The 22069-nt window shown below is 41.5% G+C and overlaps 1 protein-coding gene across 1 annotated transcript in view; it reads left to right on the top strand.

The window, feature by feature from the left end:
• Nucleotides 1–22069, top strand: part of CEP76 (centrosomal protein 76) — a 1583298-nt gene that overhangs the window by 1231910 nt on the left and 329319 nt on the right. Inside the window, exon 9 of the mRNA XM_044067192.1 lies at nt 1382–1548. Coding sequence (XP_043923127.1) covers nt 1382–1548 — 167 coding nt within the window. The remainder of the gene's footprint in view (nt 1–1381; nt 1549–22069) is intronic.

Raw genomic sequence — 22069 nt, 5'->3', positions numbered from 1 at the left:
GGCATCCTAGCCAGCCCCCAGTCCTTTTGACTGCCTCCACCCTTTTCTTCAGCTTTGGGAATAAACTCAAGTGTAATGACTGCAACAGTGAAACACGAAGAACATAGTGCAGTTGTGTACACTTACCATAAATGTAGATGTTCGAGTGTATTCACTGTTGCAGTCCTGGTTTCCTACCCACCATCCCACTTGTCTCTCTCTCTCTCTCTCTCTCACTCTTTACAGGGAATTTTTTTGGTATTGACTTTCTCCTGGTGGTGTTCTTCCACCATAACCTAGCTCCCTATTTGGGGGCTCCTGACTGTTGAGGCAAGAAAAACTGATGTTAATGGCATCGGCTGTCTGATTTTATACCACTGATGACCTGACGTCAGTCCTGGAGCGACAGCAACTGTCACAGAAATACTAAGCCTCTGGTATTCGGGCTGACTGAGGGCTACCCCTGGCAGGATAACCCAAGTGCGATGACTGCAACAGTGTATACATTCGAACATCTACATTTATGGTAAGTGTACACAACTGTGCTTTCCTTGCCCACTGAAGGGAACCCTATAGTCACAGAGGATGTGGCTGACAATTGGTCCATAGTGGCTGGAGGTGCTGCACCAAAGGGATCTGGGGTAGATGTGTGGTCTGGGGTACAATAAATGGTCACAGCAAAGTCACCCACTTGTGACTGATGCAAATTGCTAGCATGCTATGGTGGTAAAGTCTATTTGCTTAGCTTTTTCTTTTTGTGGCTGGAAGAAAGACTGGCCATTGGACCAGTAGTCTTTTCTGTGGTCAAGCCGAAAATGTTGCCCGTTTCCCATGGAAGACAAGTAGCATTTGCTGGTAAACACTACCAATCCACAAAAGGTCCTTTTTGACAGGAAAAACTACTTTTAAACTGACAGAAAAAAAACAGTGCTCTGTTTAAAATTACATTACAGTTTCCACACAGTCCAATAAAAGACAACAGTCCTAGATTTAAAATGACTTTCCTTAGAGGAAAGTAATAAAGCATCAACAAAGTTAAGAAAATGAAGGCTTTTTTTCCCTAAAGGGAACTTATCTGTCCAACAAAGGAAAGCACAAGCCAACCATTGATCCTTGAAAGCCTCAGGGGAGCATGCTGTTCAGCAGCAGTAAAGCTCTGCAGGGCTTTGTGACCGAATTTGTCGTTTAGTCAGCCCAGCTTAATCTGCTTGATGGTGTGGGCATGTTGAAGGTGCCCTGAAGCTTTGAAAGCTGGCAAGCTGTTATATCCTTGGCAGGATGTAACCCATATAGCTCAGGCTACCGTAGCAGTGATCAATATGAAGAGCATCTATAGTTGTTGTGATGATGATAGATTTGTAGCTCGTGTTTTTAATTCTGAACTGGGATGTTTGTCTTTCAGGGAGACTGTGAGGACCATGCTACCTTGTTATGCAGCCTGTTGCTTGGTTTTGGACTGGCTGCTTATGTCTGTGTTGGAACAAAAGCGAAGGGTGTCCCACACACTTGGGTGATGACTTGTGGCATCGATGGAACTGTCACCTTCTGGGAGAGCTTAATGGGACACAGGTCAGTGCAGCTTGCATGAAATGTTCCTTTGCAGTGTCTGTTTTAAAACAAAGACATAAATATATTGGGATATTACTGAAATGGGGATCCAAATCTAATCTGTTACTAAGGGAAGTCTTGGACAGGGTTCTTTTTCCCCCTGTTACTGTTAAGTAAATCCATTCATCTAGTGCTGTTGAGTTGCATCCAACTCCTACAGCAACCACATGAACATCTATTGCTATGGCCTTGAATATTCAACTAGTCAAATGTATGGGTCTGTAGTTCCTTTGGTCTGTTGAATATCTGCCCTTGTGTGGAGGGATAACAGTTGTAGTCATCCATTCCCTTGGGATGAAGCCTGTCTAGATGCTGTGGTTTAACAGAGATTCTAGTGTGCCTGACAGGTCATATTTCAAGTTATTTAGGAGACATTCTGGGATATTATCAGGACCCATTGATACAGTGTATTTAGCTCTGAAGAGTGTAGTAATGGCCTGCTCTTTTGTGATTATTAGGGGAGAAATGGTAGAGGGTATTTCTTGGGGTAAACTGGAGCTAAATTTATCTGCCAACAAATTTGCTATATCCCCCAGTTCGGTATAGAAAGTTCCATTTACTATTAGTTCAGCACACTGTTGGGTGTTCTTTAAGGGGGTGCATACATATCTGAAAATGTCTTATGGTTATCCTTCACTTGAGAGGCTGTTGTTGCCTTAAAGTTGGCTTTGGTGGATTTTGTTAGTCCCCTGAGTTGCTTGTTAAGACTGATAAGATAGTTCTTTGTCTTTTGGGCATAGCCCTTCCTATTTTTTGATAGGATTTTCTTTTTTTTTTGTGCAACCTATTTATACTGCAGGACCATTTTGGTGGCTTGTTTTTGCAGTTTGTGCTAAGTTTATTTTGGTTTGGTGCTGCTGTTTCTATGCAGTTATTGACTTGCTTGTACATTGTTTTCATAAACACTTCGATGTAGGCCATCATGTTCTTGGAGTTTGGCAGGGCTTGGAATTTAGCTGTGCCATCACTTAATACGAGATAGTTAGCCTTGGAAAAGTTCTTAAAGGTTTTGGAGTTTTCTGGGAGTTCAGCCTTTCTATTTATTTCAGGGGTGACTGCTTTGTAATCCAGTCTGACCAGTGAGGACATTACACAAGGGGGGGTGAAACATTTGCTCATATTTATGAGTAGCAGATCCAGAATATTTACAGTTCTAGCAGATGTTCACACTAACTATTCCAGGGTGTTTGCATTGACAAAATCCAGCAGTCTTTGAACCTGCATGTTAGTGTTTGTGTATGTATCCCAGTTTATGGGTGATTAGTTGAAGTCACCCATGGATATGGTATTGGGCTCAATTGTGAGAGACTCCAGTACATTTTAGTATTTGGTGTGGCTATCCTGGGTTATAGACAGGGACCTAGACCTACCTTGCAAGTAAATGGTAATGGATTTAGCCTAAGATTAGTTGGAAATGAAGTAGCACAAGCATGTCATATTTTTTGACCAATCTTGAGGTATGCTTACTTTTTATGTAGATTGACACACCTCCTCCTCTTGTCCTTTCTTGTATGGTAGCTGGGGTAAATGTGTGGAAGGCATTAAAGCCTTGTACTGCCAGGGTACCTTCCATGGCTTTATACCATATCTCAGTCACTGCACCGATGTCAACACTCTCTAGGATGAGGACAGCCTACAGGGAGTGGAGCTTCTTGTTGAGACTCCTACCATTGAGCAGTAATACTTTTAGTTTATTTTGCATTAGAATTTACTGTGCTGGAAGGTTTATCAGATTGGCGTTGTTTAAAAAAGGCACGATAGGGGTGGATAATGTTTTGACCAATGTCTGAAAGCCTAGTGGGGACTGGTGCAGACCATCCCTGGCAAAGCAGTGTGGTCTGTCAATCATGTCCTCCCAAGCTGACAAATATTGGACCCACCTTAGAATGACACCAGTAACTTAGCCAATTGTTAAAGTCAATCATCTTCGGTTTATATTGTGGTTTCATCCTTGGAGAAGATAGACTGCTGCTAAGTGCTTGGCTCATACTTGCCTGGGACACACAATCTGAAAGTTCTATCATGTCACTCTTCATATAGTCTAGGGAGGTACGTCTCAGGTCATTAACACTCACATGGATTATGACAGAGTCATACTGGTTCCTGAGGTTCAGTTTCCTGAGTACATGTGTAATCCGCTAGATCCTTGCCCCTGATAGGCAACTAATGGTGACCGTCTCTTTGCTCAACCTGGTGAGGACAGCATCAGTATGTCTCACAGTAGGGTCTCAAATTACCAATATATTTTGGTTATCTGGCAGTTTGCCTTAAGGGCTTAGAGGTTGAGGCATTGTGAGATGTGATTGTATATGTCCTGGCAAGTGCTGTTGTAGAGTGGTTGATGAGGGTAGAGTATGGGAAGCTCAAACACTGCAACATTTCACAGTTCTCTCACTATTGTGAGTTGTACTACAAGTCTAAGCACCCAGACCAAATAAAATACAACCAGTAAAAAGCAGTACAAACAGACGAGGTTCAAATGCAACTACTCATCCCACTACTGCCAGGGATACTACATGACTAATGTCCCAGACCAAGTTAAAAATGCAAACAGGTGGCTTTTGGTTAAAACAAGGAAAATGCAACATTGCACAATTCATATTAATACTCTGAATATTGCAGTGTGCTCTAGATAAAATGGGATTACACAAAACAGAAGCTAACTCGAGCTTTAAGATTCTAATGGGAGTACTTTATAGTTTGAACTATCAGTGTCCAGTACAAATAGCTTTACAAACTCTTAATTTACAGTAGAGGCATGCAGCTAAAAAAGTACCAAGTTAAAAAGCACAACAAAAATTGGGCAGTAGGGTGGGGAAAAAAATCCAAAAATTAATGCAATCAAAACAGCAGTTGTAAACTGTAGCTGAAGAGGAATGTAGGTGAATACCTTAAATAAGAAAATTGTTTTGCAGCTCTTTCCACCAATTACCTAGATATAATTCATATTCAAGTCAGTGAATTCAAAAGGAATATTTCCTAACTGACCCTAACCAGCAACTTATAAGACTTCAAGAAAACAAAGTTTAAAATACAACAAACTGTAATATAATAATAGGAAATGAAAAAGTAGTAGAGGTAAGATGGCAGCCATCCTGTGAACACCGTGTCAGCACTGCTCTAATGAAAACAACAGGAACATGACAATTAAATCAGCACAAATATGGTCATCTAAATTTCAATGTCTTTAAAGGTTAGCCAAACCACCAGCTAACCAGAAAACTTAAAAAATGGTGGGAAAAAAAAAAGAAAACAAATAGATAACCATGTAGAAACTTACTTCCAAGGTGCAAATGATTTCCCAGAAGAAACTCTGATGCAGCAGTCTGCAAAATCGAGGAGCCATACATTACTAAGGGGACTATCAGGATGGCAAGCGAAACTGATACCAGGGACCTAACAAATATCTAAATTTAAATTTTCAACTATATCTGCTCCAGAAAAGGGAATTATTTCCAAATGACCGAGAACTACCAGACAACCGGAAAGCCAAAATTGCATAAGTAAACTGAAAATCTTCCAGACTCCACTGAAGCTCACAATTTCTTCAGCAGTTTGGTAGTTGTTATAGAGGTTTCAGGCTCTTGTCTCCTGTAACCAAGTTACAGGGTCAAACCTGATCAAGTTAGTTGGCTAGCCCTCCCAACTAGATCATTACATACCATACCTCTCACACAGCAACACACACACCTACTCTCTCTCACACAGCAACACACACCTACTGTCTCTCACAAAGCAACACATGCACACATACCTTTCAACTGTCCAGATTTTCAGAGAATATTCAGATTTTTCCATCATATTTTTGAACCTTTCTTCATAAAATTTGTGGTTTTTCTGGCAAATCACTGGGAAGATCTGAGAACTGCAGTCATGAAACTGCCCGCCCCTCAGCCTGCCTCTGGGCCCATCTCATTTGCTCACTCAACTGAGTGCAGTGAGATCATATTCTGATTTCAGGCACTCCTACTGTGTACAAAGAGAACATCTGGGAAACAGACAAAAAAAAAACAATTAAGCTTATTTCCTGCCTTTCCTGTTAAGTGGTATAGACTATTTGTAGGCTTCTGAGCCCCCAGGCCCTTCTGTGTTTGAGGGAAGCCTTCTGGCTTGTTTTTTTTCTTATAAACTCAGAACACTACCTCAAACTCAGCCCAAGGTTAATAGATACTGTTAACAAAGTATTTAAATGAAATTACTATTGACGAGCCAATTATAGGGTTCAAACACAGCAGCCACCATCCAAAACTATAAGAATACCTTTAACCTGGCACTATTTTGCTCCAAAATTGAAGTAAGCAGAGCCCAAAATAGTCCAGGCTTGTAAAACTCCTAAATTAAGAATCAGGACTCTGCACCAGTAGTCTGCAAACTCTGAGATTGGGTTTGCCCCGCTCACTGCTGCCGCCTGCTCGGCTCGGCTCCGCTCCCCACCCTGCCCCCTTATCCCACCCGCCCCCACTACCTCTAGATTTATAGCCACCTGGCCACTCCTACTTCCTCTTCCACCCACTAGACTTCCTCCCTACCAACTCTCGCCCCCTGCACACTATCACTATGCCCAAGCCAATAGGGATAATTATCCTACTTATCCCACCACTCATTTTATTACCCTATCTCTTAACAAGTTATGAACACCTGTCCTTATCAGGCTTCCACTACCCAAATTATCACACAAGTTCCCCCTCCCCACCATCTATAGACGAATTCTTCCCCCATCATACAACCCCCAAAACAACAAAACTTAGTGATCCTTACCTAAAAAAGCAACACCATATAACTACTAAAACAAAACTAGGTCTAAAATTACTATCCAAAGTTCTAAAATTAATAGCATACCTAGGAAAACATCACCAAAGATGGAGATATCCATCCCAACCCAGGCCCTACCAGATCAACAGAGCCCACTCAACATCCAATCTCCTTAGACCAGCTAACTCTCTACTCATCTGTCACTTAAACATAAGAAGTCTGAACAACAAGGTTCACAACTTACATGCCATGCTTGCAACCTACTTACCTGACATCATGTGTCTAACTGAAACTTGGCTTAAACCATCAACCAAAGACAATCAGATAATGTCACCTGGGTTCAACATACTCAGAGCTGACCGATTAAAGAAAAGAGGAGGTGGGATAGCTGTCCTTTATAAAATACGCTAAACATCCTAACTCACCCCAAACAACCACCGAGGTTGCAAATGCTGAAATTTTAGCTCTAAAAATACAACTAAATAAACTAAAAGCATAAACCTAATAGTTACCTATATACCCCAGGGAACAATATTGAAACTTTAGAAGCCATCTTAAACTGGATAGATAACAACTATCCACAAGAAACAGTAGTCCTGGGAGATGTTAACATTGATTGGAACCAATGCTCTGCACAGTCCAATCCTACTTCTTTAAATCTCCATGGTTTCTCTCAGGTTATAACCACTACCACCAGACTAGGTAATAATAAACAAAGGAAAGCATACTTGATTGGGTGCTCAAAGGAACACCCCAAAATATACCCCGGGGACTCTTCCCCAATGATCTTAGTGATCATATGCTTACTTACATTAGGAAAGATAACCCACCCAATGCTAGCATACCAGTCTATAGAACAGTCAGAAACAAAAAAAAATTTGATCCTCTAAAATTTAACATGGCACTCAAATACTGTAACTGGTCAACATTGAAATCCCTTCCCCTAGACGAGGCAGTCTCACATTTTAATGAAACATTCCTTACCCTACTTGACTCTCATGCTCCCAAAAGGGTATCTAGAATCAAAACTCACATAGCACCCTGGCTAACCACAGAAACCAAAACCAAATTAATTAATAGGGATAAAGCATGGAACAAATGGCGTACTACTAAGTTACCACTAGACCGGATCATCTTCCAGCAAATGAGAAATGAAACCAAAAAGGCCACCACCCAAGATAAGAAAAACTACTTTCACCACCTACAAAACAAAACCAAAGAACCCTCAAAATTCTGGGCAGGATTGAACAAACTTCTCCAACCAGGAAAATCCACCACTCCTACCCCAGAAACTCTATCTGAAAAGAACCAAGAAGAAGTAGCTAACAACTTTAATACCTTCTTCACCGAAACAATTCAGTTACTAGCTAACCAGCTACCTGCCCCCTCTACCACACCTAACAATACGACACCCAACTCTGCACTATCCTTTAACCTCCAACCCATATCCACTGCCTTCATCCGATCCTGCTTGAAAAAACTAAAGCCAACTACCCTCTCAGCAGATCTACCTGCAGAATACCTGCAAATTGCTGCAGATGTCATAGCATACCCCATTTCAATATTAATTAACAGAAACATTACTGAGTCCACTATCCCAGCAATCTGGAAAATATCTTATGTCATACCTCTTCATAAAGGAGGAACATCCACCGAACTCTCTAACTATAGACCAATTGCTATACTATCACCACTTGCCAAAATCATGGAAAAGTGTGTGCATAACCAACTCATGTCCTATCTCACCCAAAACAAGCTACTAACTGATTGTCAGCATGGATTTAGACCCCACCATAGCACGACTACTGCCCTCCTCTCTTTCACAGAGAAAATTAACCATAACCGGAATAACAAAAAATATCTCCTCAGCTCTCTTTCTAGATATGTTTAAGCTTCGACATGGTAAACCACCAGTTACTTCTCAAAACCTTAGCAACCTTACATCTAGACACCCAAGTCCTAAACTGGTTTCAGGCCTACCAGTAGGCAGACAACAGGCAGTTATGTGGCAGAACAAACTCTCCTGCCTATTACCGAACAGTATAGGCGTACCTCAAGGGTCCATCTTAGGTCCTCTTCTGTTCTCAATATTCATAAATGACCTCCATTCAGTTATCCCCGAAGCCACCTGCATCCAATATGCAGATGACTCAACTCTCATCTGTTCTAATCCTATCCTTGACAACCTTCTAATAACCACCCAACACTGCTTTACCAAAGTTGAAAATTGGCTAACTGACCATCAACTCATCTTAAACCCCAAAAAAACCCAGCTTCTTCTTTTCCACCCAACCAACCCAACACCTTTCACACACTTTACCATTCAATCCAACAATGGTACCCTTATTTCTCCTACTACCAACGCTAAACTGTTAGGAGTAATCATCGACAATAAACTACGATTTGACACCCACATCAACCAAACTATTAAAATGGTTAACAAAAAACTAGGTTCTTTATACAGGTTAAAAACCTTCCTAACTCCAGCCGCTAGGCTAGCTACTGCCCGCTCGCACCTCCTATCCACCCTACTATACGCTTCCCCAATCCTTACGAACCTCAACAAGTCTGACCTCAATCGTCTCTCCACTTCTTATAATCACATTGCTAGATTCATCACTGCCCTACCCTATAGAACACACCATTGCATTAGCCTGAAAAAACTTGACTGGCCAGAACTCCCTAATCTTCTACTGGAATACCAACTCATAGAAGCCTTTAAAATCCTGAAACATCCAGATAACACCCCTGCACTAATGAACATCCTAACCCCTTACTCCAACCTAAGTTCTCTTCGCTCATCTAACAAACTCTTAATACAAACTTGCAAGTCCCATAACCTAGGCGGCGATTCACTGTACTCCAATATTATTGGCAAGGTATGGAATCTCTTCCTATAAGCTTACGTCCTTACCATCACTAGCTCTATTCAAAAAAGAACTAAAAATCCACTATAAATCACATTGGCTCTGTCCATGTACAAACCCTGACTAACTTTCACATGAGCAATTCCTACAAGTAGGCAATTTTTGTATTATTCAACTAAGTGTGAATTAACCTGAATGTAATGTAATGTAATCATTTGTACCTTCTATTGTAATAATCTTCTCACTCTGAATACAATGTAATATGTCTTTGTCTTTTGTTTAACCCTGTTGGAGCTTTTCTCCCCGGGACTCCGCTGAAAATGGCCATGTATCCAGTCGGACTATCCCGGTCAACAAATGTAAAATAAAATAAAATAAATAAAATAAATTATAACTAGCCAGTTTTGTAGTTTCAGCACTCAAATCTGTTTTTTTGATCTCAGCACTTGTTCAGATAAAAAAAAAAAAAAAAAAATTTTATCTGCTTTTACTGTACTTGTGTTTCTACCTACTTCATTTTACTTTTGCATCATCTTAAAAATACTCAATTGTATTTATTACTGTTTGGTGTAACTCATTCTAAGCCTTTTGGTTTAAACACTTGGGCTTCGGACCAGTTGTTTTGCACTGAGAGGGTTTGTGGTCTGCACTGTTGTGGCACAACAGGTAGCTTACATCCTTCTAGGTTGGGAACTGCTGATTGAGGGATCAGTGTCTGTTATTCTAAAAGTGTATTAATTCTGGTTTAAGCACTTGGGCTTTCAGGCCAGTTGTTTTACATTAAGAGGGTTCGTGGTCTGCACTCTTGTGGGAGGAGAGGTTGGACTCTGCCTTTCTGAGCTGGGAATTTCTGGTTGAAGGCTTATAGTGCATGCATATCTGAACTGCTTCTTACCGAAGTTGGTGCGCCTTGTTTGCTGTGGCATAGACTGGATTCGGGCCTGCTGGATCTAGCTTTGTTTGTGTAACTTGAGCACTAATCCAGACATTCTCTAAAGTATTCAATTGTATTTATTACTGCTTGGTTGTAACTTGATTAAAGTGTAGCTATCATTCTAAGTCTTTTGGATTAAGCACTTGGGCTTCAGACCAGTTGTTTTGCATTAGGAAGGTTTGTGGCAAGCACTGTGGTGGCAGGACAGGTAGCTTTCATCCTTCTAAGTTAAGAACTGCTGATTGAGAGCCCAGTGTCCAAGGGTATTAGTTCTGGTTTAGGCACTTGGGCTTCAGGCCAGTTATTTTACATTAAGAAGGTTCGTGGTCTGCACTCTTGTGGGAGAAGAGGCTGGATTCTGCCCTTCTGAGCTGGGAATTTCTGGTTAGAGGTTTATAGTGCCTGAATATTTGAACTGTATCTTACTGAAATTGGTACACCTTGTTTGCTCCAGCATAGACTAGATCCAGGCCTGCTGAATCTAGCTTTGTTTATATGCTTGTTGTTTGTTTGCTTGTTATTTCCCTGGAAGCTAATTCCACCTAATACGCGGCTTCTCAGCGCTTCTGTGGATCACTAGTGATATCTGCATTGCTTACTGTACTAGTTCCTTCTTTCACTTGAAAGAAAGTTACTGTTTGTCATTTTTGCATTTAGTTACTTGTAACACATTGCACTTAAGTTACCTGGCACTTGCTCACTAAAGCAATTATATAAGTCAGCACTAAACATTAAAAGCACTACACCCTCACTCCCCACTGGCCCTTGTTTTCAATTATTAAGGGAATTCCCAATATTATTTTAGCATGTCCAAAGGTCAGTTGTCAATCTCCTCTCCGGTCCAGCTGGTGAATCTGGGAATCTTGAGGCAATGTTATAACTGCCTCATGTACACAGACAACCCTCTCCTCCTCCCACATAACACAAATACTTGCGAGAGATGCAGCTATTTAGCCAAACTTGAGGCTGAACTCTCTCAACTCAGGACTGGCAAGACCAGACAGGAGGAGAAGGCAACTACACACACCACAAAACCAGCCTCACATAATGCTACCACACCACTGAATCAAACACATAAACACACAAAGACATACTCGGAGGCTCTGAGTAAAATTTACCTAAACAGCAGAGGCCTCCAAAGCAGACACCCAAACAACTGCTACCTCAAGACACCCCACAAGCAACACATAAACCACAAAAGCAGTGTGCAAAGCAGTCACAGCCCTTAAGGCCAAATACAATACCAAACATACTTGTCATAGGTGACTCCATAGTCAGACACACTGACGTCCCACTCACCAGGCCGAACAAGGAGAGGATCACAGTAGCTGCCTATCGAGCGCTAGAGTCCGCCACATAACACAAGCACTTGGTCACTCCACGGCAAGTACAAATATGACACAGTCATTGTCCATGCTGGTGTGAACGACCTGAGACGTACCTCCCTGGACTACATGAAAAGAGACATAGAGGAGCTCTCTGATTATGTAGCCCAGGCAGGTATGACCCTGACCCTGAGCAGTATCCTTCCTTCACCAAGAAGGATGCCACAATATAGAGACAAGATGATCAGCTTTAACAATTGGCTTAATGTCTGGTGTCATTCAAAGGGGATCCAGTGTCTGTCTGCCTGGGATGACATGCTTGACAAGCCACGCGGCTTTGCACCTGTCACCCCTGGGATTCTGGATATTGGCTAAGGCTCTTGCCACCCCATAGTGCCTTTTTAGGCAAGTCTCAAATTCTAAACCTACCACCCTAGAAAACAAAAATGGGAAGAAACTGAGGGTAATGCTGCTCAATGCCAGAAGTCTAAATCTCAAAATGCACGCACTCGAGGCCCTTCTCAGTATGGAGAACATCGATGTCTGTGCTGTAACTGAAACCTGGTTCAAGGCTCCTGAGAGCACCCGGCACTATTAGGTTTTACCTCATATCATGTGTTCCGCCCCAAAACCCGGACCACACCACAAAAGGAGGGGTGTATCCATATTCATAAAGGATACCCACACCTCCAGGTTGGTGGCAACGCGAAGCTTCGGAAACCATCCAGGTGCAACTAACCATAGGCAAAACTGCTCTACAAATTGTAGCATGCTACAGGCCACCCTCTCTAACTCAGGAACCCCACACAGCCTTCCTGAAGACACTGGAGGGTATAAATGTATCTCTAAACACCATCATATTGGGTGACTTCAACTACCCGAATATAGACTGGGAACATTACTCAAGCCCTAACTTTCTAGCCCAACGGTTCCTGGAGTTCATAAATTCAAATGCCATGGAACAGCTAGTCACTGTTCCCATGAGAGGAGAAAATATACTAGATCTCATTATCACAAACATGGGGACAAATGCTCCACACCGAAGTATATCCCTCATTGGTGAGACCTGATCATAAACTAATCTCAATGGAAATCCACATCCCGCCCTCACCCCAAACAAAAAAGACCACAGTGAAGAACTTCTCTAAAGCAAACTTCACACTACTAAAGACTGGTGTGGTATCCTTCAAGGCCCCTGAGCCAGTGGAAACCACAACCCAAGCTGCGGAAGCCCTTACAAATGCCTTCTATGAACACCTCCAGGACTGCATGGATCAGGCAATCCCAAATAAAACCAAGACTCTTTCCACAAAGGGCAAACGTCCAGTCTGGTGGACCCCAGCCATTAACAAACTTTACAATAAGAGGAGAAAGCTATTACATGATAGAACAAAATCCATAAAAGGAAGTCACCCCTGATCATTATTAGTAAAAAATACGAGCACTCATAAAACAACTAAGGGCAATTTTGAGAGAAAAATTGCCATGGATTCAAAGGACAATCATAAGGCCTTTTCAGCTATGTTAGGAACCTGGGTGGAAACTCCCAGATATGCTCAGAATTAGTCCAAAATGATATAAAAATCACTGAACCCACAGACATTGCCAACATACTGGCAGACAGGTTCAGTGCAAACTTCACCCCCCTCTCCCCCCTAAAGGAGAGATAACTATCCCAGCAGAGTGTAGCCTCCCAGACATCTCAAATGTGCAGGTGAAAGCTGCTCTCTCTAAAGCTAAAAACACAGCATCAATGGTACCGGATGGTGTCCCCGGCTGTGTGCTACACGAGCTAAATGAGGAATTAAACCCGCACATAAGGCAGCTGTTTAATCTCAGCCTTACCACAGGATACGTGCCCAAGGAGTGGCGTAGGGCAACTGTGGTCCCACTCCACAAAGGTGGTGCCTCTACGGACCCTGGTAATTACCGCCCCATAAGCTTAACAAGTCTAGTCTGCAAAGCTATGGAGAGGATCATAATGGAGCTCATAAACAAAGATATAGGAGACTTGCAGACATTGGACCCGACCCAGTTTGTCTTCGTCAAGGGCAGATCATGCCTTTTGAACTTGGTCGACTTCTTCGAAACAGTCACCAAGGCCATTGATGAGGGAAAGGCAGTCCATACAGCCTACCTTGACCTTGCAAAGGTTTTCGACACAATACCCCACTCGGGTATTGTAGAAAAACTTACCAGCTTAAATGTAAACCCATATGTCACAAGATGGGTTGCAAACTGGCTTAAGGACAGAACCCACAGGGTTAGAGTTGCTGGCGCTATGTCAGACTCCAAGCCGGTCACAAGCGGTGTCCCACAGGGCTCGGTCCTTGGCCCCTATTGTTCGGCATCTACTTCTCAGAAGTACAGGCCAACATGGGAGGACTTTGGCTGACAAAGTTTGCAGACGACTGCAAACTGGGCGCCATAGTGGAAAGTGCATCGGACACGGATATCCTTCAGAAGGGACTCACGGAAACAGATAGCTGGTGCCAGAGCCATGGCCTGAAGTTAAACGCCAAAAAATGTATAGTCATACCCTTCGGGAAAAACAAGGTAACCCCAAGCTACCATATAGGTGGCAATCCACTAAGCACAGAAGAGGTTATCAGGGACCTGGGGACCCAGGTTGACAGTGGCCTTTCTTTTGACACTCACATTGCTAAAGTGGTTAGAAAGACCTTCTACATTGCCCACCTGATCATGAAGGGATTCACATCCAGATCTAGTGAGGTCATTGTTCCCCTTTACTCTTCACTTATCAGACCAGTGACCGAGTACAATGCCCCATTCGGGATGTATCGCACCCGACATCTGCAGCAATTGGAGAGACCCCAAAAGTTCCTCACCAAAAGGATAAAGGGACTCCAAAATCTGTCATATGCTGCCAGATTGAAGAAACTCCAGCTCTATTCAGTTGCATATCGTCTGCTCAGAGGCGACATGTGCCTGACATACAAGGCCATGTCCAACCCGGAATTAATGGACATGCTCCACCTCAAAAAATCCAAATCCACTAAAACCACTAGAGCAAGCAACTTAAACCTTAGCACGGATATAAACAGGACGTGCCGGAGGGATAGATTTATCACTCAGAGACTCCCTATGCTGTGGAATAAAATCCCGGTCCATGTGAGGCAGAGCACCTCGCTGGCTCTGTTCAAGAGAAATCTTGACCTGTGGATGGGAGATCGTAGGTTTATCCCGGGAATCATCTCTGTGTCACTGCTGGACAGAGGCACAACAAACTAATGGGCACAGTATTTTTTCATATAAGGGGTGGCGTAAGCCACAAAAATTTGGGCTAGGCTTATAAATGCCTTAGGGCAGATAGCCTAGTATAAACCTATGAACCTATGAACCTATAAACAATGACATACACTTGAGTTTTAGACTTCATATCCTTCAGAAAAATGCATGTTAACACAAATGCTATTATTCTAGCAACTCTTTGTTTGTAAGAACAATATTTAAAATCTGTCCCTATTTTTCTCTCCCCATTATGTCAGGTTTTGTCCAGATTTCTTGCTTTTAGAGGTTGAGAGGTATGCACACACACTTGCTCTGTCTCACACAGCAACACACACACACCTCTCAATTGTTCATATTTTCGCAGAATGCACAGATTTTTTTTCTCAGCTTTTTGGACGGTTCCTGAAAGTTATGGTTTTCTGGTAAATCACTCATAAGATCTGAGGATTGCAGTCAGTAAATAATAACATACATTTGAGTTTCAGATTTCATATCCTTCAGAAAATGCATGCTAACACAAATGCTATTATTCTATCAACTCTCTAAGTTTATAAGAGCAGTGTTTAAAAATCTCTCCCTGTTTTTGTCTCCCCATTATGTCAGGCTTTGTCCAGATTTCTTACACTTAAGGGGTTGTGAGAGGATGCACACATCACCCTAATCTCTCATACAGCAACACACACACACACACACACACATTGTCTTGCATGTGAACAGAACAGCTAGTTTAAATTACATGCACACACATACATACACTTACACACATTTTCACTCTTACAAAGAAACAAACGGAACCACTAGTTTAAATTATATAAAAAACAAGTAATCTCCATTGTATTCCCGGAAGTCTCAAAACAACCCACTAAAGTGTAGTGGGACCAAAAACAAAACAGTGTAAGAAACTTCTCTGTGTGGAAGATTTTCAGTCCATATATTTCTAGTTAATCACTGTATATTAATCAGATTAGACAATAGTAGTAGAAGTAGCGAACATAAACTCATCTTAAGTCAAAACAAAACAAAGCAAAAAGTAATAATAGAAAATATATAATTGTACAGCATTACTAAGTATTCAAAAGTAATCCAAGCAAGGCAGGCCGTCTGTTTCCAGTCGAAAATCCTTTATTAAGTACACAGACAAGTGATCCAAGTAAAACAAAAATAGAGTAATAATTTCCTCACAAGCTTTCTAAATATATATATATACTTTTTATCAGGTATGGGAGTGGTTTATTGTGCTGTAAAACAAACTGTTATTGGTACACATGTTAAATTCACATCCCTTCCCCTATCAGTGTGACATTCGAGCTGGTCCTGCCCTGCTTAGTAGCTGTCATAATAATATATAACCCTTATGTACTTTAAATAAAATTTATAATGATGTAGTACCTCTTATTTAACCAAAATTATTAAGTAGATTATTAAGTCTGTGATTTTATCCAAGACAATATACTACATGGCTGGAAATATTTCAACCTTAGTTCATTTGGCAATCAAAAAATATATATAATTATATACATATACATTTTGCATGTAAAAATCTATTTCTATTTTCATAACCTATTGTTAACAAAGATCACTTTCGTCCTTCTAGACTTCTTCAGGTCTGTGTACAAGAAACCTAAAAAACCTATATAATTGTATAATTAGTTAGTATTGTTATTACACATCATTTTGAATAAAGTGTAACAGTAAAAGTCTACATCCTACAAAAACCAAGTATAATGTAGTGAAGTCCCAAGGCTATAGATTAGCTTGAATTACCACAGAGATGGAACCATTTTTGAGAAACCTGAACAACTTAGAGAATGATTTTCTAGTGAGAGGCTGTGAAAGTCAGATGTTAAAAAACATCCTGGAACCCATTATAGAAATGAAAAGGACTGAAGCACCTTCACTCAACCTCCCCAGTAGAAAAATATTAAGTAATTCCACAGAGAATAACAAATGCAAAAATAGCTGCATCCTAACATACACTTTGGATTATCACAGTATCAAAAATATTATTGAAGGAAACTGGGACATTGTCACAGGAAACTTTTTTCTGATTAACATCTTAGGTGAAGCCCCATCATTTGTTTATAGGAAGGCCAGGAACATTAGAAGTTTTGTTGAATTTAAACCTAGACCATGTGAGAAAAGCACTAAAAGATGTGAAACTAATTGTACATTTTGTATATTTATACAGCAAGGTGATAGCTTTTATTGCCCTTACTTAAAGAAGATCAGTAAAACCAGCACAGGGGGTGGCTGTAACACTAAAAAAGTAATTTACAGGGCACAGTGCAATGAATATGATGCATTCTATGTGGGCAAGACTGTAAATAAACTGAAGCGTAGGATTTCATGTCATCTGTCAGAAATCCTCTTTGGATGTAAAAATAATGCACTAGCCAAACACCTTTCTCTTCATAAAAGACAAACAGGTTTTAAGTTCCAGATCCTGGATTGCATAGACGTGGGTGATCTTGAAGGAGACATCCCGAATATTCTGAAGAAACATGAACTCGTGGCAATTAAAGCTAAACTCTTTTAGGAAGCCTGGACTATTACTACTGTTCAATTAAAAGTGCACTGGAACTTAGAACATTGGCACATTATTTACATGACTAATTGTATTTTATTTTATTCTACAAATTGGTTTTAAATACCATTTTAAATCAGTTGAAATTTAAGTGTATATTTTGTTTTCCATCATCATACATACATTTTTTTCGTATTTTTATTTTTTTTTCTGGTTCTTTTTTCCCACTTTATTCAAAATGATCTGTAATAACAATACTAACTAATTATACAATTATATAGGTTTTTAGGGTTCTTGTACACAGACCTGAAGAAGTCTAGAAGGATGAAAGCGATCTTTGTTAACAATAGGTTATGAAAATAGAAATTGATTTTTACATGCAAAATGTATATGTATATATTTATATATATTTTTTGATTGCCAAATGAACTAAGGTTGATATATTTCCAGCCATGTAGTATATTGTCTTGGATAAAATCACAGACTTAATAATCTACTTAATAATTTGGTTAAATAAGAGGTACCACAGCATTATAAATTTTATACCAAAGTCTTCAACTAAAGCTAAGTACCCCACTGGGGAAACTTTTTCTTGCTCCTTACCGAGGTCAGTAAAAGTTAATAATTGCATTACTTGAGGAAAGCAAATACCTCATAAACATTTTCATTCGTACTGTATTCCTTGCCTAGGCCCTGACCACGATGTACCTTGCTGTTGGTTTTGTGCTTTATTTAATCAGAGCACTATCCGTCGTCGGTATATTTTTGCCTCTAAATATTTTGGTTCTCTGTTTAATTATCCAGAAATGTTGTTGGTTAGCCGTCTGACTACCGGGATTCAAAAAAACCGCAAAGATAAAGACAGAGACAGGCCGCCGAGGTCCAAAACTGCCGGTGACGCTTCTCCTAAGCCAGTCACCAGTTCACCAGTACTCAGTGAGGCACTTTCGCAGCCCCTGATACCCACTACTTCTGATTCACAGGCCTCTACTGAGACCCATTCAGAGTCCGGTATGCCGCAAGATGCATCAACTATGGAACCTGCGGATGTCTGTACCTTGGATGGGTCCAGAGCCGCTGTGCAGGTACCGGCTTCTGACTGTGTATTCAGGGCTACAGACTTGCATATTAAACCGACGCCTCCTTCTTTACTTAGGCCTAAATCTCGATCCATGCCTAAAAAAGCAACGCCCAGGCCACATGCTCAGGCCTCTATGCCTAAAAAACAAATGATAAAAATGGCTGAAAGATCTGATAACTCTAATCAGGGGTAGCCAACCCTCCCCCTTCTAAGAGGCCTAGGACTGAAGTTGATTATGAATCTTCTGATCAGGATTCTGTTTTTTTCTGATTCTTTTGATGATCTGGATTTGCCCTTATCTACTTATGAAGATTTTGATGCAGAGGACTCCATTCCCTCTGCTTCCCCTCCTGAGGATTTTTCTTTTGGAGAAACCTTACATACTCTAAGGGAGCATTTCCACTGGGAAAGCCAGAGGCTTAGGGATTTCCTTCTCCTACCTTAGCATAGGCCTTTAGCTATTCCTCCTGTACTAGACATTGTTGTTGATGCTTTTTCGGAATCTAGTTTGGCCCCTGATTCCCTGCCTCCTGCACCCAGAAAACCTGGCCGATACTACAGGGTCCCTGAGTCCCACAAGTTCCTTTTTAAAAATCCTATTGTAGATCTAGAGACTGTTTCACAGGGGCCCAATGGCATTAAGGCTCCTACTGCTAAAAATCCTACCCCTTCTGATAGAGACTCCAGGGCGCTGGATAGATGGGGTAAGAAGGTTTACACTTCTGCAGCTTTGGCCATTAGGGCTTTAAACTGCTAGTTTCATATGTTAAAGTATCAGCAACATGTTATTGGACTGCTTAAACAGAAAATGATGTTGATTCCTGACTGTGTGGAAAATAAAAGAATTACAGGATTTAATGCATTCTGCTAAACAAGTTGGAAAACATACTTTGCAATGTGGTTTTGATTCATTAGAGGCCTCTTGCAGGGCTGCTGTTACTGGGTCTGTGCTCAGAAAGCATGCTTGGCTTAAGGAGCAATCTTTACCTGATCATGTTAAAGCTAAATTGTTGGATGCTCCTTTAAATCAGGACTGCCCGTTTGGCAACAATGCTGAGGAAGTTCTTAAAAAGATGGAAGATAAAGCTAAATCTATGCAAACTGTTAAAGATTTTTTACAAGTTCAGCCTCCTACATTTAGTAGGCACTGACCCTCTAAGATTTGGCCCATTCCAGCCCCTTCCAGGTATTCTCAAACCAAACCCAGACACAGCAAAAAATGCAGGTTTCAGTCCCAGGGGACACACACAACTAAGCAGTGGGCCTCCACTTCCAAATCTGGGAATAATAAGACTCCCTCTTATGGTAAACTTTCTCAATGACTTCCTTTTAAACTTTCCAAGCACTTATCAACTGACTGCTCCTTTGGGGGAAAGATTGCTCTTCATGCACAGAATTGGGAACTCATTACCCAGGACAAATGGGTTTTAAATATAGTGTCCCAGGGATACAGATGCCACTTCCACATGTTGCCAACACCAAGTGGGTGGCCAGACCTACCCACAAATCAGTGGGCAGAGGCCCAAAAACAAGTACTTTCTCTCTTAAGCATGGGGGCTATTCAGCTGGTACCAGAAGAGGAAAAGGGACAAGGTTTCTACTTGAGACTTTTCCTGGTACCCAGAAAAGACAATTCATGGCGTCCTATCTTGGACCTGTCTACTCTAAATACCTTTTGGAGATTCTAAAATTCAAGATGCTGACTCTTTACCAATTACTTCCTATGCTAGGCAAAGATGCCTGGTTGGCAACACTAGATTTAAAAGAAGCATACCTGCACATCCCAATCAGGGAATCTTGCAGATGATACCTATGCTTCAAAGCAGGCTACATGCACTATCAGTTCTCTGCACTGCCCTTTGGCTTATCTACTGGGCCCAGGGTATTCACAAAGTGCCTAGCTCCAGTTATTGCATTTTGCAGGCAAAGAAATATTCAAATATACCCATACCTGGACGATTGTCTAATTCAGGCAGAAAGCCAGGACATACTTTTGAATCATCTGGCCTTTGTACAAAGGGTTCTGACTTGTCTGTGGTACACCATAAACGAAAATAAATCACACCTGGTACCCTGTCAACAAATTATATTCCTGGGATCAAGCTTGAATACAACTTTCCAGATGTGTTACCTCACGCCAGAGAAACAAATTCATTTGACAACCTACTTCAAACAAGTGGCCAGAAAAACCTTGCTATCTGCAAGACAAATACTGCAGGCCTTGGGGTTCATGGCCTCCTGCATTCTTCTAATTCCATAAGCAAGACTGCATATGAGGAAACTATAGTGGTATCTAAAAAGCCTATAGTGTCAACATTCTCATGACCTAGAAACAATGATTCCTATCATACCTTGCCTATGTCTCGGGTTCCTTTAGTGGGCAGAGGCCTGCCACCAAAATAAGGGACTACCTTTCACACCACCCCCTGCCGCCCAAACCCTAACAACAGACGCATCAGACTATGCATGGGAGCTCACCTGGCAGGGAAGTGCATTTAGGGCAAATGGAACCCAAGTCAAATGCACCTGCATATCAATCAAAAAGAAATGTTAGCTGTACAGAATGCTCTTACAGCCTTCAAAAGACCACATTCTTCCAGGACAACTAATGGTAAAGACAGACAACACCACTGTTATGTGGTACATAAACAAGCAGGGGGGGTACACATTCTTACCCCCTCTGCAGACTAGCCATGGCATTGTGGAACACAGCCTTGAGCTACCAAGTGCACCTACAAGCTCAATTCCTACCAGGAAAATTAAATACACTGGCAGATGGACTAAGCAGAAACCTCATGGACCCACAAGAGTGGAAACTGGAACCAAGGATTTTCAACATGTTGACAAGCAAATGGGGGAGCCCAGATATAGACCTGTTTGCCTCTCCCCAGAACTGCCAATTGGACAAATTTTGCACAAGGACTCCCCACAAACAAGCCTGGAAAGTGGATGCTCTGCCCTTCAGCTGGAAAAACCTATCAGTCTATGCCCCCCCCCGCCTCTGCTCTCCAAAGCACTACTAAAAATCAAACAGGACAAACCAAGGATGATTTTGATTGCTCCAGACTGGCCGCGCCAACACTTGTACCCCCTCCTGCACAGTTTGCCACGATTATCTCCATGGCACCTGCCTCAGACTCCTTCCCTGCTGTCTCAACAGGAGAACCAGATTCTGCACCGTCAGCTTCTAACACTGAACCTTGCAGCCTGGCTAATTACATAATCTCTCCTTTACCATCCCTCAGCAAACCTGTAATGGATATCATTTTAGAGGCAAGGAGGCCTAGTACTAGAAAATCTTATCCTGAAAAATGGAAAAGATTCTCTGCCTGGAACCAATCTCAAGAGATGAGCATAGCAGTGCCCGATTTTCCTCAGATTTTACAATACTTAACTGAGATGCTTCACAAGGGCCTGTCTTTTTCCTCCATTAAAATCCACGCCTCAGCCATTTCAGTTCATTATAACACAGAACCTCCCCTCTTCTCTCATCCACTGCTCAAGCAGTTCCTCAGAGGGGCCAACAATTTGAGACCACCCAGGAGAGCTCCAACCCCAGCCTGGGACCTTAACTTTGTCTTGGAGAAACTCACTCTACCTCCTTTTGAGCCAGCTGCTACTGCAGACTTTAAAATTTCTTTCTTGGAAACAGCTTTCCTTTTAGCAATCACTTCAGCTAGAAGGGTATCTGAATTACAGGCCCTTATGGCAGTGGAGCCTTTCATCATCTTTCATGCGGACAGGGTG

This window comes from Protopterus annectens, chromosome 3.part1 (assembly GCF_019279795.1).
Source record: "Protopterus annectens isolate FY-2018-M chromosome 3.part1, PAN1.0, whole genome shotgun sequence".
NCBI lineage: Eukaryota > Metazoa > Chordata > Ceratodontiformes > Protopteridae > Protopterus > Protopterus annectens.
Note: the sequence above shows the minus strand (reverse complement) of the source record. Positions and strands in the feature narration are given on the sequence as shown.